Below are 18,518 nucleotides of genomic sequence, written 5' to 3'. Positions count from 1 at the left end.
TAAGCAAGCTCCAGCAATTAGAAAAGGCAAACGCCGAGCTGTCAGCGAGAAGCCAAAAATATGAAAGATTGTGCTTTCAACTTCAAAAAGATGTCGAAACCCTGAAAGGGCAAATTAATCAAAACCAATGTTCTGAGTCGTTTCAAACAGACGAAGAAGAACTTGCAAATGAAGTTGGCCGTTTTGAGAACCACCAACAAAATATTGCCGAAAGCATTGTAACAACCCCAAATCCAACAGGTGAATGGCAAACAGTCCAAAAGAATAAACGACATAGAGAAAGTCCAAACCAATCTAATGCCAACAAAAAGCAAGCTACAGTAAACGAATACTGGCTTGGAAAAAGTAATCCAGCTTCTGAAAATCAATTTGCAATTCTGGATAGCCAGGCAATGAGTTCAAATTTACAAACTGATGCTAATTCAAATTTACTTGAACATTCCAAACCACCACCAATCTTTGTGGATAAGGTTGGAAATATTCAGCCATTGATGTCGCTTCTTTCCCAATGCGTACCAAATCAATACGAAATCAAGTCTCTTCGTAATGATCAGATAAAAATAATGCCAAAGACCCATGAAACATATAAAGTAATTGTTGAAGAACTTCAAAAAAAGGATACAGAATTCCATACCTACAAACCGAAAAATGAAAGAGGGTTCAAAGTGATTCTCAAAAATATTCATCCAACTGTAGATGTGGAAGAACTGAAGGATGAGCTTCTGAAAGAAGGTCACGAAGCCACCAATGTATGGAATATTAAGAATAGATATTCTAAAAAACCACTACCATTATTCGAAATAACGTTATCCACGAAACCAAACAATAAAAATATATTTTCTGTCACAAGACTTATGAATACTATTGTTAAATTTGAAGCACCTCGTCCAAAGAAAACCATACCACAATGCGCAAACTGTCAACAATATGGCCATACTAAAACTTATTGCAGAAAAAAATCTGTTTGTATCAAATGTGCTGGTAGTCATGACTCAAAGTCTTGTGTACGTAAAAATTGGGCTAGCGAAGTGAAATGTGCCCTATGTGAAGGAAACCACCCAGCAAACTATAAAGGTTGCAACATTTATAAACAACTTTTTCAAAAACACTTTCCAACTCAAAGAACAAATAGAGAAAGACAAGCCATAACTTCCCAAGCAATCACAGAACAATCAAATCTAACAGCTCCAGCTTCATACTCCAATGCTGTCACCAACTCCACAAACGTCCAAAATATTATAAACCAGAACCCTACTCTTCAATCTCACTCCCAACACCCACAAAGCCAGCCAACACTACAACAACAACCTATATGTAACCCTAATGTCTCCAACATTAAGGAAATGCTTACCAGCCTCAATGCTCTAATGCAGCAAATGACCAGCCTTATTTTGAATGTTACTGCTCAACTTTCACAGATTACCATATGAGTCAACTCAACATAGTTTTCTGGAATGCAAATGGCTTGTCAAACCATATATTAGAAGTAAAGGAATTCCTAAGAACAAGACAGATAGATGTAATGCTAATTTGTGAGACACACTTTACACAAAAATCTCATCTTTTAATTCCACAATATGATTTTTATCATGTAAATCACCCTGACAGCAAAGCAAGAGGAGGATCGGGGATCCTAATAAGAAAAACCATAAAACATCACCAAGGAACACATTATTGCGCGCAAGAGATACAAGCAACTAACATTATAGTAGAAGACTGGCTTGGACCATTAACCATCTCCTCAATTTACTGCCCACCGAAACATAACATTAAAAAAGATTTATACATTAGTTTCTTCAGATCACTTGGAAACAAATTCTTAGCTTGTGGTGACTACAATGCTAAACATCCTCTATGGGGCTCCCGACTTACATCTCCAAAGGGAAAACAACTGTTTTACGCCATCAAAGAACTGAACTTGAACGTTAAATCCTCTGGTACCCCAACATATTGGCCCACTGATGTAAATAAAACCCCAGATCTAATTGATTTTTGTGTCTCAAAGGGTATCCCCGAAGGATCACAAAATTGCACATCGATCTGTGAACTCTCTTCCGACCATTCACCGGTTCTCCTTACCGTGCATTGCAAATATATAATACAGGACCAAAAATGTACATTACACAATAAGAAAACCAATTGGCACTATTTTCGGTATCTTTTAAGTACGAATCTAAGTGAGAACATTCCTCTTAAAACAGACGAAGATTTAGTAGATGCAGTGGAACATCTAGTCCGCAATATTCAACTAGCGTCATGGAATGCAACACCTCAGAAAAGTTTCTCCATAAATCACACTACTCCAACAAACGTCTTGAAAAAACTTTTCATTAAACGGAAAGCGAAGAAAACGTGGCAAAGAACGCGATCTCCTGATGATAAGAGGAAACTAAACAAAGCAACAGCCGAACTCAAACTTCTTCTACAGAATATACAAAATGAAAATTTTGAAAAAAATATTCAGGGTCTTGGTCCAAACAAGTCTACAGATTATTCCCTGTGGAAAGTGACCAAATCTATCAAGAGATACCCAAAAATAAATCACCCAATAAGAAAACCCGATAGTTCTTGGACAAAGAGTAACTTAGAAAAAGCAACTACATTTGCAAACCACTTATTTGATGTATTTACCCCAAATACAAATGAAGTTGTACCAGAAAATATTAAAAAAATCCTAGATGAAACCCACCAACTTGATCTGCCCATTAAAAAATTTTCGAAGGCTGAAGTTATTAAAGTTATCAACACCCTTAAAGCAAATAAAGCACCTGGTTATGATTTGATTACACCAACTATCTTAAAAGAACTTCCTGCAAATGCTTTAAATTTATTGACCTACATATACAACGCATGCTTGACTCGATGCTTTGTACCCCCGCAATGGAAGGTTGCGCAAATAACAATGATTCAAAAACCTGGCAAACCCACAGACCAAGTAAAGTCTTATCGTCCAATTAGTCTGCTGTCTGTACTTTCCAAAGTTCTTGAAATTCTATTTTTAAAGCGATTAACGCCAATTGTAAATCAAAAAGAACTTATCCCTGACCATCAATTTGGGTTCAGGAAAAATCACGGCACAATAGAACAAATCCATCGTCTGGTTGAAACAATACACAACGCGTTTGAATCCAAAGAATTTTGTACAGCTGCATTCCTGGATATATCGCAAGCATTTGATAAGGTATGGCACGAGGGCTTACTTTACAAAATAAAAAAGCTGTTACCAATCAATTTTTATCTGTTTATTAAATCGTATATTAACGATCGGCATTTTTATGTTCAAGAAGCCGGTGAAGCAAGTACCATCAAGAATATTCGTGCCGGTGTACCACAAGGTAGTGTACTTGGTCCACTGCTATATCTCTTATTTACAGCTGACCTTCCACGATCACAGAATGCTGTGATCGGGACTTTCGCTGATGATACAGCGGTATTAGCTGTCAGTAAAGATGCACAAAAAGCGAGTAATGCCCTCCAAAAGTACTTAAACACGTTATCGGTATGGCTACGTGAATGGCGTATAAAAGCCAATGAGTCAAAATCTACCCAAGTTACATATACATTGAAACATGCCACATGTCCCCCTGTTCAATTGAACCAAATTGAGATCCCACAGAAAGATGAAGCCCTATATCTTGGAATTTATCTAGATAGAAAACTTAAATGGAAGAAACACATCCAAACTAAAAGAAAGGCTCTCGATATTCAACTGAGAAAAATGAAATACCTAATTGGATACCGCTCGAAACTCTCTTTGGAAAACAAAATCCTCATATACAAATGCATATTAAAACCAATCTGGACATATGGCATCCAATTATGGGGGACCGCCTCAAATACCAATATAAAATTACTGCAACAGTTTCAATCTAAAGTACTAAGAATAATTACAAATGCCACAACATACGTTACCAACGAACGCCTACATAAGGATCTAAACATAAAAACAGTAAAGGAAGAGATTTCATCGCAATTAATGTCATATAAATTAAGAATTGACGACCATCCAAACCCCCTAGCGGCCAACTTAATGTCAAATCGGGAAACTTTTACAAGGCTAAAACGAAAAGCACCACAAGATCTAATCGCATAAATAAAATCTTTGTATAAATATTGTTCCTCAAACTGAAATTTATGTATGTATATGTTAAATGGATTGACCACTGGGTTAATACCATCTAAAAGAAATTTAAAACACCAGAATAATGTTAAATATCAATGTTAGATAGATCGCATTAATAAAAATTACAAAAAAAAAAAAAAAAAAAAAAATTATCTGATTTTGCTGAAATTTGGGACAGTGAGTTGCGTTAGGCCCTTCGACATCCGTCTTCAATTTGGCCCAGATCGGTCCATACACTGATTTTACAATCAGCTATTGTTTGCGAATTCAAACACCTCAATGTGAACAAAAAGTTTTCCATACCAAATGATGGTATGAGCATCTTTGAGTGCCGATAGGAGTTCCCCAGTCATTTTTATAGAGTCAGGCGTCAAAGTAAGTGTGACTTATTATCGATGACTGCTTGGGAATCTCTTTTGGAGTCGAGGGCACGCAAACATTTCGGACGAAGACCGTGGGCGTACCAAGGCCAGGAAGAAGGTGGTCATATGGAGCAAAAGTTAAGTGATACTAAAATTTGATGCTCCCTCACATTTTTGTCATTTGAATCAATCAAAGATATTTTTACACAAAAGATCCGGGCGTTAGGCGGAAGCTGTAGATCGGTTGGAATTGTAAATGGTCTAAATCTCATGTTTTGATATACCTGCTATATAAACCGATCTCTCGATTTGACTTCTTGTGCTTCTATGGAGCATATTTCTTATCCGTGGCCTACCAAACATGCCAAATGTTATCGAAATCGCTTTAGATGTAGATATACCACCTATATATGTATATTTCATCCAATTTGATCTGTTCTCATATCACCCAAGTTTTTTTTTAAATTTTCCGTTCTCATTGACTAAATGTCTCTCCCTGATCCTTGTTAACACTCGCCTACGCTATGCCTATTGTCTCTGTTGCCAAGTTAACTTTGGTCTCCAATAGCTACCCGGGTTTTTTTTTTTTGCAGAGCCAAAGCTTTTGTTTGAAAAATTATTCTGGGTTGGAGTTAAAAAAATATAATAATAGGAAAAAAAACGAAGGTTTGAAAAACAAAACAGGAAAATAGCTAATTAGCCAAGCTTTTTATGGCTAATGTTAGTTGCTATTCAAGCGTATACACCTGCTGCTGGTGATGCTTCTGCTGCTGCTTGGCAGCACAGAAAATTGAATGCATTTCCTGGTGCTCTCCCCACCATAACTCTCTTCCGCTACAAAAAGAAACACTTTATGTTAATTGTGCTGTTTTTTCACTCTAACCCCATTTTTTTAGCATTTATTCTCATTTTGTTCTTCTTTCTGTTTTCTTATCGTTTTCCAGGTCCTGAAGATGTTTTACAGTTTCTCGGAAATGAAAGTGTCGTGGATCATTTCAAGCTGGTAACCAGAGATGGTGATTCTCTGCTGATAGGAGCCAGGTATGTTGACATAATTTTTTTTTTTATTTTTTGGAATTTCCCTACCATATTATTATTGAGATATGAAGCGACAAGGGGTGAAAAGAGTCAAGTTGTTCCTTTTTGGTTTTTTTTTTGGATATTTAGAGTTAACAGACATAAATTGAAGTCAGTTTTGTTATCCTGGTGTAAGGTGGTTTTTAACGTACCACCACATATTTTTATTTTAAAATATTTACCTGAAAATTGCTATTTTTTAATTTTACATTAACTCCCTAAAATATGCTTTAGTTTTTGCTTCTTTAACATGTATATTTCTTTATCAATTTATAACAATGATTAAGTTCAATAACCTTGAAGTTAATAAGAAAATTGTGTGTTTTTTGGGATTTTGTGGTCTGCTTCTTTAACATTCAGTTATGCCAAAAGATAATAGATATGAAAAGTGCTTTTGGTTCATTTTCTGAAAATCTCAAAATGCTTTATTTTTTTACCCCAAAAAACATGCTTGATTTTTTTTATTATTCTCTTCTCTCACCCAAAGATTATTCATTTGCGTAAGCCCCTTAAACCATTCCAAGCTTTTCTTTCCTTATTTGCCTGTTTCGCCACAATATGCCCAGATTTTCTGTGTTCCTTGGGGTTGCTGAATAAAGAATAACAAGCATATAAAAGCTTAGCAAATATAACAGCTACCAGCTCACTTCTTGTACAGTTTTCTGTTTTCGTTATATGTTTCCAAGTTAGAAATATCATTGACAGCATTTATGGAAAATGTAACAAACTATGGGTATATGATTACAATGTTAAAGACCAAATGAACAATTGTGTTTTAACTTGTGTTTTTTTTTTTTTTTTGCATCAGAGAAGGCCCCTTTTAACCCCAAATCTTTGCTTGCTATTCCGGAGGAATACAATTTTCTTTACCACTCCTAAAAATAATAAATAAAAAAAATATTAAAACTAAAAATTGAATTTTCTTTGAAATAAAAATTTAAATTTGTGGATTTTGAATTTTGGAAATGAATTTGGACCAACTAGGCATGGACGTTTGCGATCCTGCCGAGAATATACCCCCTGATAAAAACAGCCATAAAAGCAATTGTAAGTCAGCCATTGGAAAACTTTTGCATGAAGCCTGCTTTAGTGGACATGGACATGGATATGGCTCGCAAAATTCTGGATGTTTGGATCAAGACATTACTCCTTCGACGTCTGCATCATCATCCTCTAAATGCAATAAAGGAATGTCTGCTAATTTGGTAATGAATGTTGAAAAATTGCCTTCAATTGACATTAAAAAATTGACAAAAACAAACTCAACGCAAGTCAATACATCAAGACCTTTACCATCCAACATTGAGAGCAATATGGATCACAACGAGTTTACCCCCTCTGACAAAGAAGGTTTTCAAATGGTGCAAAAGAAACGGAAAATATCTGGTGATACTAACTTGCGTAAGATAGATTTAAGCAATTCTGTTCTTAGCGTTTCAAATTATGCATCTGGCCAATCGCAGGATTCTTCCAATAGATTTGCAATATTAGGAGATTTAGATATTAAAACTAACAACACTTATCATAAGAAAATTCCAGCACAAGAGGCTTTAGTTGTAGAAAAATCTGTTGGAAACAGGAAGTCTTTCTGCCCTCCTATTTTTCTTTTTGGTGTTGATATGAATAATTTAATTAAAGACTTAAAGGCTAGGCAAATTGTATTTAAGATTGTCAACAAGAGCAGACACAAGAGTAAACTTTATTTGCAAGACCCAAAAATACACACTGAGCTAATGTGCCTTCTACGTGAAAAGAAATTAGATTCATACTCTTATACACCAAGGGAGTTAAAACGACAAACCATTGTTTTGCGTGGCCTTTTGTTTGACACAGCAATAGAGGATATTAAGTCGGAAATAGATATGTTAGTCCCTGCTACAGTGCATAGTGTCTCTAAATTTTCCACTTCATACTCCAAGAAAAACAATATTGACACAAGTCTTTTTTTGCTAACACTGCATCCTGGTAAATCCGTATCTGAGTTGAAGGCGCAAAGATATATTTTGCATCAAAGGGTGTCTTGGGAATTACCGAAGAAAAATATGAGGGATGTTCAATGCTGGAGATGCCAACAATGGGGGCATATGTCCCAAAATTGCAACAGGGATTTTGCGTGCGTAAAGTGCGGTCAAAACCATGCACAAGGTGAGTGTAAATTTGTGCAGGGCGATGGAAATTTACCATTTTGCATCAATTGTGGAAATAGCGGCCATCCCTCGAGTTTTAGAGGTTGCCCTGAGTATAAAAAATATGTTGAGCTTAAGAAGAGAGCTAGATCAGTTGCCCTAGAGAGAAAAGAGAAGGCAAAAAACAATGTTTTTAGTGCTTTAAACTCTTTTACTCAACCGAATGTATCTTATTCCGATGCGTCCCGTAACGGTACTTCTAGTTACACTCAACCCTCAACGAAACCGAAAATCATTGAAGAATTTTTGAAAATTGCTAAAGAACTTTGCCCTCCTAAAGTGATTTCGCTGGAAGACAAAATTGCCAATTTTATAAGGGAGTTTCAAACCATTTCAAAGGAAGAGGCGATACAGCGATGTATAGGCCTCTTACGCGAAGTAAACCAAGTCTATGGTCCATAATGTTCTGGATCTTATTACATTTAATGTCAGGTCACTCATTGAATATGGCCGTAGATTTGAATTACACAGTTTAATGAAAAAGTTTGATATTGACATTGCTTTCCTTCAGGAAACTCATTTGAGAGCTGGAGGTAATATTAGTTTTGAAGGCTGTCACTTTCTAAGGGATAACAGCGCACAAGGTGTGGCCATACTACTTAAGAAACATTTTAAATTCAGAAAAGAAGTCATCTTAGGGTTTCTCTTCCCTAATTTATTTATTTCTATTGATGTTTCTATTAATGGCGTTCTTAGGAAAATTTTGTTAGGCTCAGTTTATATTCCTGGCAATTCAAGCCAATCGCAAATTTTAAGTTCTCTGTCTTCTTTAGGTAATTATTCTGGAGGATTTGATTTCACATTTATAGGTGGTGATTTCAATGCTAGACATATTTCATGGGGTGATTCTATGAATAATTCAAATGGAAACTGTTTTTATGACTTCCTTCAAGTAAATCCCCACTTTTTTACCAGAATATCTTCATCCTGTCCAACGTTTCCAAATGGTTCATCTTACTTGGATCATTTTCTCTTTTGTTCTAACACATCTGACCTGCCAAATCCTGTTTGTTCGACCTCATGTTTACCCAGTTTTTCAGATCACTACCCTCTCAAACTTAACGTCATTCTTCCTAGCTTCGAAATTGTTTTGCAGCCTCCTCCTACATTTACAAGCTACGAAAGCACAAATTGGGATGATTTCAAGCACGATATAACTCAGGGTATTTTAAGTAATTATCCCCCTTCAAATAGAAATTTGAGTAACAATGAAATTGATCAGTACATTGAAGAGTTTGCTTCTGTTGTGAGTTCTGTCTCAGAACTTCATTCTAAGAAAATTGAATTGGGTAACAGAAAATTCTTGATATCTGATAGAATTAAGAATTTATATAGAATTAAATATAATTGGCAAAAAGAACTTAAGAGGCTATATCGCGTGTCCAGTAACAGATTCAGTCCAGAGTATCGCATTTTATCCAAGCAAATCCAATTATTGAGTATTATTATTAAGAGGCAGGTTGAACTAGAGCAGATTTCTATTTTTAGAGATAAACTTAGAGGAATTAAGCCGGGGCCAAGAGCACATCGGGACGTTTTCAAGATTATTGGGCATCGAAAATCTCTACCTTTGGATAAATTATCAATTGATGGTGCGATAATAACAAATGAGTCGGAATGCCTTTCCCATTTGAAATCGTATTTTTCTAATATTTATAATAGCTCTGTTCATCTTTCGTCTGTAAGGGAAGATTTTGTGAATGACTTCATTGCAAATGTTCCTCAACACTGCTATTCATTTTCAATTGGTTCAGATGCAAAAAATCAAGACAGGTTGGAAAATCTTACAACTTTGGGTGAAATTCTTGATATTTCCTCATATTTAAAGAATAAGAAATCGTCTGGCATTGATACTATTTCTAATTTTATTATTCGAAAACTTTCAACTAAAGCATTTGAATATTTAGTTATCATATTTAATAACTGTATCTCCAACGGATATTTTCCAGATTCATGGAAAACCTCAAAGATAATTCCAATTAAGAAAAAAGCCAATAGTAATGAGATTTCTAACTTGCGACCTATATCTTTATTGTCAAATCTGGGTAAACTTTTTGAAATGATTGTCCGTACTAAAATGGATAAAGGAATCACTTTACCATATATTCCAAACTCACAATTTGGTTTCCAAAAAGGGCATTCCACAGTTGATGCTATGACAAAGTTCACAAATGATATTGTATTGAATTTAAGAGCAAAGAAATGTACTGTTGCAGTTTTTCTTGACGTTGAAAAGGCTTTTGATCATGCTTCCCACTATGGTATATTAACTAAAATGATAAGGATAGGGTTTAGTCCTCCGATTATAAAGCTTTTCAAAAGTTTTTTTACGAATAGACAATTTGGCGTACTCTTCAAAAATCAGTTGTCGGAATTTTCAAATGTTAATTGTGGTGTCCCGCAAGGATCGGTTTTAGCTCCACATTTATATAACATTTTTATGAGTGATTTTCCCCACAACTCCGAACATTCCTCGGGTATTTTGTATGCGGATGATTCCCTTTTATACTCTCACAATGAATCGCCAGCATGTGCTTTGGTCCAAGTCTCGCAATACCTCCATGAGGTTAAAAATTTTTATGATAAATGGGGTATAAAGATAAATACTTCAAAATGCGAAGCCATTTGCATAAGAAATGCATCGGGAAAATGCAAGCGCTTTGTTGTACCTGAGAGCAAATCCTTGAAGCTATTTTTAAATGGCATTGAAATTCCATTTAAAGAGAAAGTTAAATATTTGGGTGTAGAGTTTAACAAACTTTTTAAATTCAACGTACACGCGCGGAAGGTCCGTAATAAGGCCCAGGGAATATTCGCATCGTTTCAAAAAATTCTTGGATACAAATCTTTGCCTGTAAATACGAAACTTTTATTGTACAAGACTTGTATTAGGCCTGTTATCTTATATGGTTTTCCAGTTTGGTTCAGTATATCCCCCATTGTTATGAAAGAACTTGAGATATTTGAGCGGAAAATTTTGAGACTTTGCATTGGGAAGAATTTTAAGCGCATTAACAGAAGATATTCAAATAATTTCATTTATTTGAATTCCAAGTTGAAGCGGCTTTCTTCCTATGTGTGTGATCTTTTGGAGAAATTCAATTTAAGATTAGGGCTTTATGAGAATTCTCATATGATTGACGCTATGAATAGTCAGGCGAACATTGGTTGGTATAATGCTCAGTATTTATCTCCCTTGGGATATATAAATGAACCTGAATCGGGTACTATCGCTTTTTACGAAAAGGCACTAGCCGGCACTCACCGTGGGTAGCTACATCTTAACCTACTTTTCCTTGTTTTTTTTTTTTGTTTTTTTTTTTTTAGTTATAATTGTTATTATTTTTTGCTTATTTTATTATTTGTAGCTTTAAGTTCAAACCCTAGATTAAGATTTTTCTATTTAATGTAGTAGTCTCGGGAGCAAGGACGTCAATAATTCTAATTTCATGTAACATTTTACCTTTTATGCTAAAGCCAGGTGCTGAAACTACCTAATATGTTATTGCGATAATACATTATAGTCATAAGTTTTCTTTATTATGTTTCTAATTCTACTTCAATGTTTAAAAAAAGACTCAATAAATATAAACTTATAACTTATAAAAACTTTACCACTCCTAAAAGTATGCTTTTATTTCTTGCTTCCACAGAAATGCAACATATTTAACTTTTGCCCCAAAATGTATGCCATACATATTAAATCAATTTCTCGGTAACTCTTTAAACCATTTTTAATACTCCACCATAGGATGGGGGTATACTGACATCGTCGTTCCTTTTGTTACACATCGAAATATTGATATGCGACCCAACAAAGGATATATATATTCTTGATCGTCTTGACATTCTAAGTCTTTTAAGGCATATCCGTACATCCGTTTGTCGAAAGCACGGTACAGGCTTTAAAAATGGAGATAATTAGCTGAAACTTTGCACAGATTCTTTCTTTGTTCATAGTCAAGTTAAGTTTGAAGATGGCCTATATTGGACTAAATCTTTGCGTTAGGCTCCTTGAAATTCGTACCGAGTATAGTCAAAATAGGGCTTTATATGGATATAGCTGCCATATAGACCGATCTCTCGATTTATGGTCTTTTGTCCATAAAACCCGCATTTATTATTCGATTTCGCTGAAATTTGGCAAAGTGTGTTGTGTTCGGCATTCATGTCTTTTATGGTTCCGATTAGCTTATATTTGGGTAGAGCTCCCATATATACCGATCTTCCGATTTAAGATTTTAGAGCATACAAGGCCATATAAACCGATCTCCCTATTTAAGGTCTAGGGCTCATAAAAGGTTCATTTGTTCCCCAATGTCGCTGAAATTGGCTTAGTGAGTTGTGTTAGGCTTTTCAATATATATTTTTATTTGAGCTGCGTTCAGATCTTCGACATTCGTGTGTTATTTGGTTCCGATTGGTTTATATATGGATATAGCTGTCTTAAATACCGATCTTCCGATTTAAGTCCCCGGGCACAGTTAGGCTATGTGAGGCTTTTCGACATCCGTGGCTTGTATGGTTCGGATCGGTATATACATTGATATATCTGCTAAATATATCAGTCGTCCGATTTTTGGTTAGGCTTCCCAACATCCGTGTCCTGTATAGTTGCGATCGGCTTATTACCCTATTTCGATGAAATTTAACACAGATAGCTATAAAACTTTTCTTGGGGTGCTTACCCTTCTCTATTTTACAATCTTGAACAGTGAATTGTATTTATTAGACCACTCGACATCCGTACTCAGTTTGATCCAATTCGGAACATATTTCGACATATCTGCTATGGGTTCATAGATAATAAAATTTTTACCGCATTATGATGAAAAGTGGTTAACATATATGTATACCCGAGGTGGCGGCTATCCATTTTGAGAATAATGAAAACAACTTGCTTTCATATCTAACTTTTGACCCCAACACTAATGTTTTGCCTATTAAACCAATTTCTCAGTAACTCCGAAAAGAATGTTTTAAAATGCCTTTTTACTTGTTTTTATTTAACGTTTGAGTAAAATGACAGCTACTAGCTTCCATATCTAACTTTTGACCCCAATATATATGTTGTGCTTATTATGCCAATTTCTCGGTAACTCCGAAAAGCATGCTTTAAGTTTTATTTTACTTTTGAGGAAAATTTGTATAACTGGCCTTTACTTAGAAATTTTAATTTTTTCAGGATATATGACCTCCGTTGAACCCCAAAACCTACGCTTGGTATTCTACAGATGCAACATTTTCTTGTAAATTCCTTAAACTAAGCTTTCTTATCTTTGTTACCTTTTGGAAACAAACTCTGCCACTTTAATAAGAATTTCAACATATTCAACTTTTGATCCCAAAATGTATGCCATACATATACACCCAATTTCCCGATAACTGCTAAAAATATGCTTTAATTTTTGAGAATAGTTTGAGCAGCATACTTTTGCTTTATAAATGGATTATTTTTTTTTCAGAATACCCCGTTTTAACCCCAAAAATTATGTTAGTTATTCCACAGATTTACAATTTTCTCTCTTATTCCTTAAACAAAGCTTTAAGTTCATAGTTTCTTTCTGAGTATAATCTCAAACGCTTGTTTTCATTGAAAAAGTAGAATTGCATCATACCCAACCTTTGACCCCAAACAAAACCTGTTAAACCAATTTCCCGATAACTCCTAAAAGCAGGCTTTAATTTTTATTTTTATTTTGAGAATATTGTTAGAAACTTGCCTTTGCTAAATAACTGGACTTTTTTTTTGAAGAATATAAGACCTCTTTTCAACCCCAAAATCTTTGTTACTTATTACACAGATACAGAATGCTTTCATAATACTTTTATTTCTTTCTGAGAATAATATCAGCAACTCGCTTGCATATAATTGCAGCATATTCAACTTTTGACCCCAAAATGTATGCCATACTTATTCAACAAGTTTATCTATAACTCCTAAAAGCATATTTTAATTTGTATTTTACTTTTGAGAATAGTGTGAGCAACTAGATTTCCTATTTTTATAAAAATATTTTATTAAAAATGTAAGACCTCTTTTCAAACCCAAAATCTTTTCTAGTTATTCCACAGATACACAAATTTCTCCATAATTCCATAAAACTAAGCTTAAAGTTGATTGAGTTTCCGTCTGAGTTTAATCTATACCACTTGTTTTCACTGAAGAAGTATTTATAAGTGCTACATATCCTTCTTTTGACCCCTAACGGTATGCTATACCTTTTAAACCAATATCCCGATAACTCCTAAAATCATGCTTTAATTTTTATTTTAGTTCTGAAAATAGTGTGAGCAACTTGATTCCACTTCATAAATGGATTTGTTTTTTTGTTCAGAATATAAGGCCTTTTTACCCCAATTACTAATTTAGTTATTCCAGGAATTTTGTCTATAATTCCTAAAACTATGCTTTTATTTCATGTTTACACTTGTTTTCACTGAAGAAGTAGATTTGCAACATATCCACCTTTTGACCCCAAAATGTGTGCCATTCCCTTTAACCCAATTTCTCGGTTACTCTTAAAAGCATGCTATAATTTTTATATCACTTTTGAAAATAGCATGTGCAACTTGTTTCTTCTATATAAAAGTGTTTTTTTTTTAAAGAATATAATACCTCCTTTTAGTTATTCCACAAAAACTCAAGTTTCTCCATAATTCCTAAAACTAAGCTTTAACTTTTTAGTTTCCTTCTGAGTTTCATCTCAGCCACTTGTTTTCACTGAAGAAGTAAAAGTGCTACATGTCCAACTTTTGACCCCAAACTGTATGCCACACCTATAAAACCAAATTCTCGACAACTCCTAAAAGCATGCTTTATTTTTTATTTTACTTCTGAGAATAATGTCAGCAACTTACTTCTGCTTAATAATTGGAATTGCAAATGGCAAGCATGTAATAAGTTGAAAAGCGAGTCAATAAATTCCTAAGAAAATGTTGTGATTGGTATTTTGGCTTTTGGTTTATTTTTAATGCCTTGAGTTCTTGGTATCTAACAATGGTTATGGTTTTCAGGCAGAAAAACTAAAATGGCACACCAAACTAAATCGGTAGAAGGCCATGTTCAACAAATCTGTTTGTTGACTTCTACGACTGGGGAATATCTACGGAATACTCATTTAGGGACCATCAATATATGTGTAATTGAAGAAATTATATAAAAATGAAATTGTTGCTCTTTGTTTGTTCACTATAGACTCAAAAATCGACTAAATCGATTTCCATGAAATTTTCACAGATGGTAGAGTTTGAAGCCAAGGTGGAAAAATGTACTGTTAGAAAAAGTGCACTTCATTTTTTGAAACTCCCCGGTGGAAAAAGTGTACTACATAATTTGATATCCGAAGGGGGGGCGGGTCCTCCCCCTTACCACCATTTTCGAAAACACCAGATCTCGAAGATGGGTGGACTGATTTAAGCGAGATTTTGTATTCCACCTTATGGTACACCAAATACCCGAAATTGATATAAAATTTTGGGGTGAAATAACGTGGGGGGACGCCCCATCCCAAAACCCACCCGAACGGACACGTTATCCGATTGGGGCAAATTGGGTATCACATGAAAGTTATTTAAGAGTAGAGTACGAATTTGGCACAAAAATGTCATCTTAAGTGTGGGGGGGTTCCCCACTTACAAAAACACAACCCCACAGGGTACTTTTACCGCTTTGGGCAATATGGGTGTCAAATGAAAGATATTTAAGAGTAGAGCACAAATCGTTGATGTCTGAGGCGTCCCCCACACCCCTAAACTCCTCAACAGGTATTTTTTACCGATTGGGACAATATTGGTGTCAAATGAAAGGTATTTTAAAGTAGGGTACAAATCTGGAGGCCACCGTACCGCAGAGGTCAGCATGTCCGCCTATGACGCCGAACGGCTGGGTTCGAATCCTGGCAGGTATATCAGAAAATTTTTCAATGGTGGTTATCCCTTCCTAATGCTGGCGACATTTATGGGGTACTTTGCCATGTAAAAACTTCTCCCCAAAGAGGTGTCGCTCTGCGGCACGCCATTCCGACTCGGCTAAAATAAGGAGTTCCCCTTTCAGCGGAGTACACATCTGTTATAAGAATTTCGTTCAAGGTATCTACGGGGCCTCCCCAGCCCTAAAAACACCCAAACCGCAAATGAGTGTCCAGCGTCCCAAAAATGGGTACCAAATAAAAGGACTTTGGGAGATGCCTACGAATCTGGTATACACATTTGTGACAGAGTCTGGGACCGGCGCACCCATTGAATACCCTTTAATAGGACGTGTAGTTTGATCGGGATAATATGGGAATTAAAAATAGGCCTATGACAGTAGAGTTGGAATCTAATGCTGAATAAAAATAACACCAAACTGCCGTGTAGGACGAGAATATATTGTACTCAAATGAAAAAAAGTGTCAGAGGGCAATCCCCCTGCACCCCCCATTCTACTCAAAAAAAGGAATTAAAAACAAGTAAAAGCGTGCTAAGTTCGTCCGGCCCGAATTTTTTATACCCTTCACCATGGATCGCATTTGTCAAGTTCTTTAAATGACTTTTTCGAATAGAAAACACCAGTCATGGAAAAACACAGCCTCCAAACTTTCAGGACAATCGAGTAATAATTTCGCCCTCCAGTGGCTCAAAACGTCAAACTGGTAGATCGGTTTATATGGCAGCTATACCCGGTTATATACCGATTTAGACTATACCGATTTAGACTATACCGATTTAGACTATAGTCAGAACAGTTGTTGAAAGTCATACCAAAACGGCATATGCAAAATTTCAACCATATTGGTTAAGAATTTTGCCCTCTAGAAGGCTAAGAAGTCTAATCGGAAAATCGGTTTATATGGCGGCTATATTAGGTTTTGAACCGATTTAAACCATACTAAGCACAGTTATTGGAAGTCATAACGAAACACGTCATAGAAAATTTCGGCCAAATCTGATAGGAATTGCGCCCTCTAGAGGCTCAAGAAGTTTCTTCGGGAGATCGGTTTATATCTTATATATCAGCTTATGGACTGATATATACTGTACTTAGCACGGCAAGGATGAACCTTTTTTCTGCCCTGAAAATAGATATCAAATTCGTTCTTTACTCCTAAATACCGTTGATTTGAGCTCCGTATTGCCATAGTCGGAAATTAAGTCCAGTTTGCTTAAGGGTGCTTTAGGGATTGGATTGCATATCGAATTCGTTTTCTACTCTCAAATACCCTTCATTTGAGTCCCATATTGTCATAATGGGTCAATGAACCTATTGACTTATTTTTGGTAGGAAAAGTGCCACCTAGGCTTGAACGCAAATTTTAATATGATATTCGTTATCTCCCAAATACCTTTCATTTGAGTCCCATATAGACATGGTCGGCTAATATGCCCATTTGGTGGTATTAGCGTTCAAGAAATGGGAGGTCGCCTCCCATTACTTGAACGTCGAATATATCTATTTAGAAGAGTGTTTTTGGGTTGGGGCTACCCGCTGGGTACTTACAACCAAATTTGAATACAATATTCGTTTTCTAATCTCAAATATCTTTCATTTGATACCCTATATTTGCCTATCGGGCTACTTTTGGTTTTGGATAGTATTTTGGGATAAGGGGCGGGACCGCCCCCATCCGATATCTAAACATTGTATTGCCTATGTTTCTTTCTAGACAAACTTACACAAATTGTGAAAATTTTAAGAAAATCGGAACGGAAAAAACAAACCCCTATACTTCGATGTGATTTTGTATGCCAGATTCGTTATCTACTCTCTAATACCTTTCATTTGAGCCCCATATTGACATAAACGTCCAATATGTCCGTTTGGGGAATTTTGGGGTTGGGTCGGCCCAATAGGTACTTACTCTCCAATACCTTTCATTTGGTCGTCCAAACACTAAGCCCGGAAAATATATCAGCAACGTGCTCTATTCCCATATATCTATATATCATTTATTTGAACCCCATATTGCAATTGGCCTATAAATTGGATATCAAATTCGTTTTCAAATCTCATTTAAACTCCTTATTGCAAAAGTCAGCAAATATGTCCGGTTTGGGGTATTGGCCCTAAAAACTATAAATATTTAGTTCCACTCTCTTTGCGACCCAAATTGTCTTGATGAGCAAATACGTCCTATTTGGGGGTTGTTATGGTGGTGGGACGTCCCCTAGACAGTTGGTCCCTATATGTTGATATCAGATATGTGGTCTACTCCCAAATACCTTTAATTTGAGCCCCATATTTCCATAGTCGGAAAACGTGATCGGCTTGGCAGGTGTTTTGGGGGATGGGCGGCCACTCAGTGAGTTGGCCTTGAAAATGTATATCGGATATGTGTTCCACTCTAAAACCCTCTTATTTGAGCCTCATATTGCAAAAGTCAGCAAATACTTACTATTTGGGTGGTGTTGCCGGGGTGGGGTGGCCCCATAGACACTTTTTCCGAATATTGATATCAGATTTGTGCTTTACTTCCAAAGACCTTTATTTGAGCCCCATGTGGCTATGGTCGTAAATGTGTCCCCTTTGGGGGAGGTTTTTGGGGAGAGGCGGCCCCCCCAAACACTTGGTCTCATATTTAGATATCAGATTCGAATTCTACACTCAAATACCTTTTATTTAAGCCCCATATTCCCATGGTCAGTAAATAAGTCCTGTTTGGGGGGTGTTTTGGGGAAGGGGTGGACCCCCAGAAACGTGGTCCCACATTTGGATATCAGATTCGTATTCTACTCGCAAATACCTTTCATTTGAGTCCCATATTGCCATGTTCGGTAAATATGTCCGAT

General features: G+C 35.9%; 1 protein-coding gene across 1 annotated transcript in view; it reads left to right on the top strand.

The window, feature by feature from the left end:
* The window catches only part of LOC106084977 (semaphorin-1A), a 1,175,174-nt gene that overhangs the window by 719,340 nt on the left and 437,316 nt on the right, over positions 1-18,518 (top strand). Inside the window, exon 3 of the mRNA XM_059365678.1 lies at positions 5,430-5,526. Within this exon, the coding sequence (XP_059221661.1) occupies positions 5,430-5,526 (97 nt within the window). The remainder of the gene's footprint in view (positions 1-5,429; positions 5,527-18,518) is intronic.

The sequence above is a fragment of the Stomoxys calcitrans genome, chromosome 3, assembly GCF_963082655.1.
Source record: "Stomoxys calcitrans chromosome 3, idStoCalc2.1, whole genome shotgun sequence".
In the NCBI taxonomy this organism is placed as follows: domain Eukaryota; kingdom Metazoa; phylum Arthropoda; class Insecta; order Diptera; family Muscidae; genus Stomoxys; species Stomoxys calcitrans.
This window is presented reverse-complemented; position numbering and strand designations above follow the sequence as displayed.